At 34.9% G+C, this 10,805-nt stretch overlaps 1 protein-coding gene across 2 annotated transcripts in view; it reads right to left on the bottom strand.

Annotated features, from left to right (window-relative positions):
- Window positions 1–2,142: 2,142 nt before the first annotated feature.
- CUNH9orf85 (chromosome unknown C9orf85 homolog) overlaps window positions 2,143–10,805 on the bottom strand; it is a 62,603-nt gene continuing 53,940 nt past the window's right edge. For both annotated transcript variants that reach the window (XM_015492926.2, XM_048806909.1), the window contains 2 exons: window positions 4,900–5,013; window positions 2,143–3,984 (listed from right to left, as the gene is read on the bottom strand). In XM_015492926.2, the coding sequence (XP_015348412.1) occupies window positions 3,846–3,984; window positions 4,900–5,013 (253 nt within the window). In that variant the 3' untranslated portion in view covers window positions 2,143–3,845. The remainder of the gene's footprint in view (window positions 3,985–4,899; window positions 5,014–10,805) is intronic.

Below are 10,805 nucleotides of genomic sequence, written 5' to 3'. Positions count from 1 at the left end.
CAAGAATTCACAAGGATTCATTATGTCAGCAGCTTAAAAACATCAGGGCTCTGGACTGCTGTCTCTGCAGCTCAACTTCCTCTTTAGGGATACAAGTTCTAGACATCATGTCTTCTCACAACCACATTTAGGCAGGAAGAACATGGTAGAAAAAACATTTTCTTTTTGCCAGTAAGACTAATCTTTCCTAGAATCTCCCAGTGGAGCTGGCTAGCACCAGTTACAAGAGAAGCTAAGAGAGAACATGACAATAGAGTATGGTATTATGGTAGCTAAAAAGCAGCAGATGGGATGAAAATGGCTTTTTGGCACATGCAGCCAATTGCATGCAGTAGCTGATGATCAGAATCACCTAAAGATTTGGAGGGAAAATATGGGGCTATAATTCAGACAAAGGAATCACAATATCCCAGGAATAAGATTTTTCTTAAAAGCTCATCATATGAATTTAATGATGAGAATTCAGAACTTCTGTAATAAAGTACTGTAATATTTTAGAATATGTGATGCTAAAATATTAAGGAGGGATAAGCTAATTCACTATATTAAACTGATTCATTATGTTAAAATAAAACAAGGTCTTCATTTTGTTTCTATGTGCTGAGTTCCAAAAAAAAAAAACAGTTTTGAGGTTAGAATAATTCTTAAAGAAATATAAAGGAAGTTAATATAACAAAGTCTGTTTACAAAACAAAGCAAAAGCCAGGTGTGATGGGGCAAACGCGTAATCCCAGGAGCAGGAGGCTGAGGCAGGGAGATGGAAAGTTCAAGGCCAGCTTCAGCAACCAAGCAAGGCTGTAATCAATTTAGCAAGGTAACGTCTCAAAATTAAAAAAAAAAAAAAAAGGCTTGGGGTTTGTCTCAGTGGTTAAGTGCCCCTGGGTTCAATTTCTAGTACCAGGGGAATAAAACAAATGGAACAAAACACAACAAATTTTCTTACTGTTAAAGAATAAAATGCAGCTATTGATATATGTTACTAGGTGATGCTCTGAGGAATTACAAGCATTCACATGGGAAAGAATTTATGCTAATCGAATCATAAGTTAGTTGGCTCTTTAATCACAAAAGTTAAATAAATCTATATATAAAAAGGGACGAAAATATACAGATACCAAAATAAATTTATATAAAAAGGAAAGCCACACAAGTTAATAGAAACTTTTGTGAGACTAGAAGCTTAGAATATTGAGATATCTAAATCATGAACATGGTATTTCTATTTATTTATTTTGTACTGGGAATTGAATCCAGGGATGTATAACCATTGAGCCACATCCCCTACCCTTTTCATAGTTGCTGATGCTGACCTTGAGGCTGAACTTGGAACTCATGATCCTCCTGCCTTAGCCTCCTGAGCTTCATTTATTTTTGTCTATGTTTTCTTCAAAATCTTTTTTCTTTTAGTTGTAATTGAACACAATCTTTATTTATTTATTTTTATATGGTGCTGGGGCTCGAACCCAGTGCCTTGCCCATGCTAGGTGGGTGCTCTACCGCTGAGTCACAACCCCAGCTCCTCTTTATTTAATATCTTTTTTTTTTTTTAAATATTTTATTTTTTAGTTTTTGGCGGATACATCGTAGTTTGTATGTGGTGCTGAGGATTGAACCCAGGTTGCACGCATGCCAGGCGAGCGCGCTACAGCTTGAGCCACATCCCCAGCCCCTATTTAATATCTTGATAAGATTTTATATTTTGGTTGACAGTTCTTGAGGACTTTTTATTTATTCCTAGGTAACATTTTTTGACGCAACCGAGATGTTATCTGTATATTTACTTTCTTTACAACAAAATAAGGTAAATTGACATTATACCCTAATTCAGTATACCTTTTTAAAAATAACATTATTATACTTAACAAAGTTATTTCTTAGCATTATCTACTAGGAAAAAAATTACTAGTAAACATAAAAAGGGGATCTGGGTTACTAGTAATTCTGGAAATACAAATTAACAATAACACAAGGAGATACTGTTGCACACATATCAAATTGGCATAAATTTAAAATTTTGATACTAAGCATCAGAAAGGATGCAGAGCACAGAAACAGTAATATGTTGCTGAGTGAAGGGAGGATAACTATACCTCTGGAAAAAGTTTCATGCTATATAGGAAAATTGAAGATGCACACACCTGATTTCTTTTTGCATACACCTGATTTCTTTTATTGATATATATACCTAACAGAAATGCACATATGTACCAAGAGACACATATAACTGTTTATACCAATATTGCTTACAATAGGAAAAATGTGAATTAACTCAAATGTCTTAACATTAGAAAAGATAAAGAAACTATGTTATGTAATTCCATAGAATAATATAAAATGAACTTTTGTAACAACATGAGTCAATCTCCCAAACTTTATAAAAATGAAAAAAGAGATGCAAAATAGTATGCATACTGCAAGTCTATTCACATACAGTTCAAAATCAAATCCTTACTTAGCACTGATTTTCAAATGGTTTTATAAATTAAAAATAAATATATGTCCACTTATGGAGCTATAAAGAAAACATGGTAAAATTCTAACATTTGAAATCTATGTGAAGACTATATAAAGGTTCACTGTACTACTTTGCTACCTTTCTGTAGGTTTGAAATGTTTCAAAATAAAAAGATAGGAAAGTTTAAGAATCAGACAAAGTGAATTTATATTGTTTAGTAGTAGTAAAATGACAAAGGAAATAATTATCAAAATTCAGGTTAGAGATGGACGTGGTGGCGCACGCCTGTAATCACAGCAGCTTGGGAGGCTGAGGAACGAGGATCATGAGTTTGAAGCCAGCCTCAGCAATTTAGTGAGGCGCTAAGCAGTTCACTGAGACCCTGTTTCTAATTAAACACAAAATAGGGCTGGGGATGTGGCTCAGTGGTCAAGTGCCCCTGAGTTCAATCCCTGGCAACCCATTCCCGCTGCCCCCCCAAAAATTCAGTGTTAGTGCCAACTCTGGGAAGAAGGATGAACTTGTGATGATGAGGGAGAGCTTCTTGGGGAGTTTCTGGTCCCAGCAGTTTCTTCATGCAGGTCTAAGTGTAAAACTCTCTTTTATAATTATTGAGTAAACTGTACATATAAATTTTATGCATTTTTCCTGGATATATAGTTCTCAGGAGGAAAAAGGTACAACAGTGTGAAGAGGTAAATAAAAATGCTTTCAAAGCAAAATTGCTATACATTATTATAAAAAAATAAAGTAAGGGAGCTTTTGTCAAGAGGACTGTTTACTGATTTTTAATATTATTTATAATAATATCATTTTTACATGAGATAGTTCTTACATAACCACCAATTCTGAGTCTCATTTATTTTGATAACAAATACATTTATGTATTTAGGTAATACATTCTTGAATTTCTTTTTTTTTTTTTTTTTTTTTTTTTTTAAGAGAGAGGTGAGAGAGAGAGACAGAATTTTTAATATTTATTTTTTAGTTTTCGGCGGACACGACATCTTTGTTTGTATGTGGTGCTGAGGATCGAACCCGGGCCGCGTGCATGCCAGGCGAGTGCGCTACCACTTGAGCCACATCCCCAGCCCCGGTAATATATTCTTTTAAATAATTCTCATGACCTACAACAGGATACCACAATATGTATTTTGGCAGACATTATTCTAATTTATACAACCTAAAAAATTTGTTATAAAAAACTCTGGATGAAAGCTTTATAATGTTTGATAATTATTCAAATATTTTACAGTTTATATTGTTCTTACATATATTTTATGTATTTTCTATAGTTTTTCTTATTTCCTCATTAGGCTTTCACAATATTTTTTGTGAGCCCCTCAAAGGCAAAAGTTGGTCAAAATTTCACATTCTTTAACTTGAGTCATTAATCCACTTGATTATTATCTGTATCATCTAAATAAATATCAAAATCTAAATCAGCATCACTTTCTTCATGGCTTTTGCAGTTTCTTGTATGTTTGTAACTTTCATTATTTTCAGTCTTTTCTGGATCTTTATTAAACCTAAAGATAGAAGAAAAAAAATTCTAATTATTTCTCAACCATGCAGTTCAGTTGAAGAGACCTTTACTACTACATTTCTTTCCTTTTTTTTAAAAAAAAAAATACTGTTTTAGTTGTAGAAGGACACAATACCTTTATTCATTTATTTTTTTATCTTTATGTGGTGCTATGGATTGAATCCAGTGCCTCACATGTGAGGCAAGCACTCTACCACACTGAGCTGCAGCCCTAGCCCACCACTACATTTCTTTCTTTTTCTTTTTTTTTTTTTGTGGTGCTGGGGACCACCACTACATTTCTTAAAGGAGCTTAATAAAGTAAGTACAGAGAACAGGTTCTTGAAAACTAACTTAGGATTCAACTAATTATAATACTGTTGCAATAGAATAGGCTCTAAGAAATTAATAAAAGGTATCCATTGAAGGAAAGTTGTTACATAATGAGCAATTCTTTTTCAATAAATGTGAACCTCATAGCTAAACATCTGATTTTCTTAAAAACATAAAGAGTCCCTTTTATTGTAATAATAGAAAAACTTAACAAAATAGTGACTCTTTTCCTATAGATAGAAAAATGTCTACATTAGTGTGATAGGTTGTAACTTCAGACAATAGTTACTTAATGTCTCAATAAAAGAAAATTTAGCCTGGTGCAGTGACACACCCTGGTAATCCTGGTGGCTTAGGAGGCTAAGGCAGGAAGATCATGAGTTCAAAGATAGCCTCAGCAAAAAGTGAGGTGCTAAGCAACTCAGTGAGACCCTGTCTCTAAATAAAATACAAAATAGGGCTGGGGATGTGTCTCAGTGGTTGAGTGCCCCCGAGTTCAATCCCCAGTAACCCCCCTACTCCAAAAAACGAAAGTTCATATATCAATTACTAAGAATAAAATCTAAATGTAAAAGGAAATACTCACGGAATAACAATGTCTTCTTTCTTTCCACATTTTGCACAAACTTCAAGCTCAGAGGCACATGGTCTACACATTATGTGGTAAGAATCCTTCACTGTCTTTTGTAAACATTTAACACTAAAAGTGAAAGGGAAAAATAAAATATTAACTTTTACTAATTAAGATTCAGTTGATGAACTAAGGGTATAACTAAATGAATGGATGAGAATCTAAAAATCAAAACTCTTACATTTCAATCTCAGATATTTATTTTATATCATTTTAAAATTACATATACAGCTTTTCTACATAACAGTTACAGCTGCAGAGTAGTACTTGATGTTTATCTACTTTCTTAAAGCTTTCTAAGTGTTATTAAAACATATCAGCTGGGTGTGGTAGCGCACGCCTGTAATCCCAGTGGTTCAAGGCTGAGACAAGAGGATCACCAGTTCAAAGCGAGCCTTAGCAACTTAGTAAGGTACTAAGCAACTCAGTGAGACCCTGTCTCTAAATAAAATACAAAATAGGGCTGGGGATGTGGCTCAGTGGTTGAGTGCCCCTGAGTTCAATCCCTGGTCAAAAAAGAAAAAAAAAAAAAAAAACAATATACAAAATCAATTGCATTTCTATACACTACCAACAAAACAATTCAAAAAATAATAAACTACTTAGGAATAAATTCAAGTAAAGAAATATAAGACCATTACACTAAACATCACTACAAAACATCACTGAAAGAAACTAAAGACCTAACGATCTGGAAAGATTCCCATATTTATACAATAGAACACTTAATATAGGCAAGAAGGCAATACTCCCCGTATTAACGTAGAGACTCAATGGCATTATAAAAATTCTGCCTGGCTTTTTTTTTTTCTTTCACAAATTGGCAGGATAAGGTGTTTCCGTAGTGTAGTGGTTATCACGTTCGCCTCATAAATTGGCAGGATGATCCTACAGTTCATACAGGGAAACTTTATTTTACTGTGCTTTGTTTTATTGTGCTTCACAGATACTGTTACTTACAAATTGAAGGTTTGTGGCAACCCTGGGTCAAGCACATAGTGTCTCTGTGTCACATTTTGGTAATTTCTATAAAATTTCAAACTTTTTCATTATACTTATAATTGGTGTGGTGATCTGGTTTTGGACATCTTTGATGTAATGATGGCAATTGTGTGGGGATGCCAACCATAGTACCAATATAAAACAACAAACTGAAATGATAAATATTGTGTAAGTTCTGACTGCTCCACTAATGAGTTATTCCCTGTCTCACTTCTCTTCTTCAGGTCCCCTAACTCCATGAGACACAAGAGTATTGAAATTAGGCCAATTAATAACCCCAAAATGGCCTCGAACTGTTCAAGTAAAAAGAAAAGTCACAGCTCTTTCACTTTAAATCAAAAGCTAGAAATCATTAAGCCTTTTTTAGTGAGGAAGACATGGAAAGCTGACCTGATTGAAAGCTAGGCCTCTTGTACCAGTTAGCCAAGTTACGAACATAAAGAACAAGTTCTTAAAGGAAATTAAGATTAATACTCCAGTGAACACAGGAATAAGAAAGTGACTCAGCCTTATGGCTGTTACAGAAAATGTTTGAGTGGTCTCGATAGAAGACAAACCAGCCATAAAACTCCCCCATCCCAAAACCTGCTTTTTGCAAGGCCCTAACCTGCTTCAATTCTATGATAGTTCAAAGAGGTGAGGAAACTGCAAAAGAAGTTTGAAGCTGGCAGAAAATGGTTCCTGAGGTTTAAGGAAAGAAGCCACCTCCTTAACATAAAAGTTCAAGGGGCAGCAGCAAGTGCTGATGCAGAAACCATAGCAAATTATGCAGAAGATCCAGCAAAAATAATTGACTACAAAAGCTACGACAAACACCAGATTGTTTTCTCCTTCTCCTTCTTCTTCTTTATTGGTATTATGAATTGAACCCAGGGACACTTAACCCACTGAGCCACAGCCTCAGCCCTTTTTATTTTTTATTTTGAGACAAGATCTCACTAAGTTGCTCACTAAATTGCTGAGGCCGGTTTTAAACTGTCATCCTCCTGTCTTAGCCTAGTGTCGCTGGGGTTATATGCACCACCACAGTGCCAGGCCAGATTGTCAACATAGACAAAACAGTCTCATATTGGAAGATGCCATTTATGACTTTCATAGCAGAAGAGGAGGAGCCAGTACCTGGCTTCAGAGCTTCAGAGAACAGGTTGAGTCTCTTTTTAGAGACTAATGCAACCAGTGACTTTAAGTTGAGGTCAATACTCACTTATCATTCCAAAAATCCTAGGTCCCTAAAGAATTATACTAAATCTACTCTGCCTGTGCTCTATAAATGGCATTAGAAAGCCTGGTGACAGCACAACTGTTTACAAGGGTTACTGAATATTTCAGGCCTACTATTGAGACCTATTGCTCAGAAAAAATAAAAATAAAAAAAAGATTTCTTTCAAAATACTACTGCTCATCAACATTGCACCTGTTCACTAGAGAATGTTGACAAAAGTGTAAAGGAGACTTTTGTTGTTTTCATGCCCACTAACACAGCATTCATTCTGTAGCCCATATAAGAAGGAGACATTTCAACTTTCAACCCCTATTATTAATTATTAAAGAAATACATTATTAAAGAAATACATTTCATAAGGCTACAGCTGCCACAGATGGTGATTCCTCTGATGGAACTAGGTAAAAGTAAATTGAAATCCTTCTGGAGAGGAGTTACCATTTTAGATGCCATTAAGAACATGGTTAATTGGAGTTCAAAATATTGCATTAATAGCTGTATGGAAGAAGTTGACTGCAACCCTTATGGACACTTTGAGGAGTTTAAGTGGAAAAAGCAACGCAGATGTGGCAAAAATAGCAAGAGAACTAGAATTAGAACTGGAGCCTCATGATGTGACAGAACTGTTGCAATCTCATGATAAAACTTTATGGATGAGAAGTTGCTTCTAACAGATAAACAAATAAACTGGTTTACTGATGGAATCTATTCCTGGTGAAGATGCTATGACTACTGTGAAAATGATAACCAAGGATTAGGAACATTGTGAAAATGATAACCAAAGATTGAGTGTCACATAAACTTAGGTGATAAAGCCGTTCCAGGGTATGAGAGGACTGACTCCAATTTTGAAAGTTGCTTATCTCTGGGTAAAATGCTATCAAACAGCACTGCATGCTTCAGAGAAATCTTTTGTGAAATCAGGGGTCAGTCAATTCAGCAAATTTCCTTGTCTTAAGAAACTGGCACAGCTACCCTAACCTTCTGCTCCCATCATCTTGACTGGTTAGAAGACATCAATATTAAAAGAAGACCCTCCACCAGCAAAAAAGACCACGAGTTGCTGAAGGCTTATGTGATCATTAGGGTTTTTTTAATACAAAGAAGTAGTTTATTTTTATTGGTTCTTTTTAGTTATGCATGACAGCAGAGTCCATTTTGATAAAATTATACATGCATGAAATATATCTTATTCTAATTAGGGTCCCAGTCTTGTGAATGTACATCATGGTGGGATTCACTATGCGGTATTCATATGTGTACACAGGAAAGTTATGTCAGATTCTTCCCGTTGTTTTTCCCATTCCTATCCCTGATCCCTTCCCTCATTCCCCTTTGTCTAATCAAAACAACTCCTACTCCGCCCCCCTACCACATCCCCCACCATTGTGGGTTAGCTTCTACATATCAGAGAAAACATGTGCCTTTTGGTCTTTTGGGATTGGCTTATTTCACTTAGCCTGATAGTCTCCAGATCAACCCATTTACTGGCAAATGTCATAAAGTCATATTTCTTTAGGGATGAGTAATATTCCATTGTGTATATATACACCACAATTTCTTTATCCATTCATCTGTTGATGGGCACCTAGGTTGGCTCCATAGGTTAATATTGTGAATTGTGCAACTATAAACATTGATGTGGCTGTGTCACTGTAGTATGCTGGTTTTAACTCCTTTGGATATATACTGAGGAGTGGGATAACTGGGTGAAATGGTGATTCCATTAAGAAGTACTTTTTAATTAAAGCATGTACAATGTTTTTCTAGATGTAATGGTATTGTACACTTAACAGACTACCATACAGTATAAGCATAACTTTTACCTGGAAAACCAAAAAATATGTGTGACTCATTTTATGGTAATATTTGCTTTGTTGTAGTAGACCATAACTGAGCCCACAATATCTCCAAGGCACCTGAAGAAATACTAGGCACTCAAGAGAGCCAAAACAGTGTTGAAAAGGAAATATAAAATGGGAGGATTCATATTCCAGATTTCAAAACACACTACAAACCTACAGTAAACCGGACTGTTTAATACTGGCAAAGGATAGGTGTATACGTCAACAAAATAGAATTCAGTCTTGAAATAAACCCTCACATTTTGATCAAATATTTTTTGACTAGGGTGCCAAGATAATGCAACAGGGAAAGAATAGTCTTTTCAAACAAATTGTGCAGGGCCAAGTAAATCTCCAGGTGCAAAAGAATGAAGTTTGCCTCCACACTCTGCTACTTCACACAAATTAACTCAAAATGGCTCAAAGGCCTAAATAGAAGAGCTAAACATATAAACTCTTAGGAACAAAAGTAAAGTCTAGAAGAAACTCAAGGAGAAATCTTTGCAAACTTGAGTTAGGTAAAGTATTCTTTCATATGACATTAAGAGAATAAGTGACCAAACAAAAAAGTAGGTAAATATGACAACCAAAATTAAATACTTGTGCATTAAAGAAAATTATCAGCCGGGCATGGTGGTCTACCCATAAATCCCCATTGACAAGGTCAGGAATTTGAGGCGAGCCTCAGCAACTTAGTAAGACCCCTGAAATAAAAAATAAATTTTAAAAGGCTGGTGATATATTTAGTGACAGAGCGCCACTAAGTTTAATCCCTAGTACCACAAAAACAAACAAAATCTCTGAAAAAATATTAGCAAATCAAACCCAGTAACATATATATCTTGGCCAAGTGGGGTGTATTCTGGGAAAATAAGGATAATTCAATATTTAAGAACCATTAAATACAGTTCATCAAACTAATGTTTTAAGGAAGAAAAGCCACATGATGACCTCAAGAGATACAGAAAAAGCTTCATGTAACCAGGTGCAGTGGTGCATACCTATAATTCCAGAGACTCAGAAGGCTGAGGCAGGAGGATCACAAGTTTAAGACCAGCCTCAAGAACTTAGCAAGACCCTGCCTCAAAATTAAAAAAAAAAAAAAAAAAAGCTTTATCTAACAAAATTTCACAACTATTGGTTATATAGTTTTCAGTAAACTATAATTGAATGAAATGTCCTAAGGCTTACAAAAAGTTTTTACAAAGAACCCACAGCAAATATTATACTTCATAATAAAAGACTAAATGCCTTTCCACATGATCAGGAATAGGGCAGGAATATCTGATTTCACCACTTCTTTCCAGAATAATATTGGAAGTCCTAGGCAAGTGTAATAAAACCAGAAATAGCTAACTAAATGTCAGATTGATTGGGGAAGAAGAAATCAAATTGTCTTTCATTAGGGGAAAAAAAAAATCATCACTGTCTATGTAGAAAATCCAAAGAAATCTCCAAAAATGTTCTAGAAATTTAAAATGAGTTTAATAAAATCATAATATATAGGATTATTAAACAAAAGAAAACTATATTCATATGTTTCCAGCATTGGCCAATGACTTCATGTAGAAAGTAAAAAGCTGATTTTAAAAGTTATATGAAAAAGCCAAGAAACTATTACAGGCAAAATAATTAAAAAACAAGGTTGGAGGCCTCAAAATATATAATTTCAAGACTTACCAGAAAACTGCAGTACTCAGGTACATTTGTGAAGTGACAGATGCATAGACCAATGAAAAAGAATAGTATCCAGAAACAAACCCATACTGTGTGTGTGTGTGTGTGTGTGTGTG

The sequence above is a fragment of the Marmota marmota genome, unplaced genomic scaffold (assembly GCF_001458135.2).
Source record: "Marmota marmota marmota unplaced genomic scaffold, marMar, whole genome shotgun sequence".
NCBI classification, from domain to species: Eukaryota; Metazoa; Chordata; class Mammalia; order Rodentia; family Sciuridae; genus Marmota; species Marmota marmota.
The sequence above is the reverse complement of the archived record's forward strand: the minus strand, read 5'-3'. Positions and strand labels throughout refer to the sequence as shown.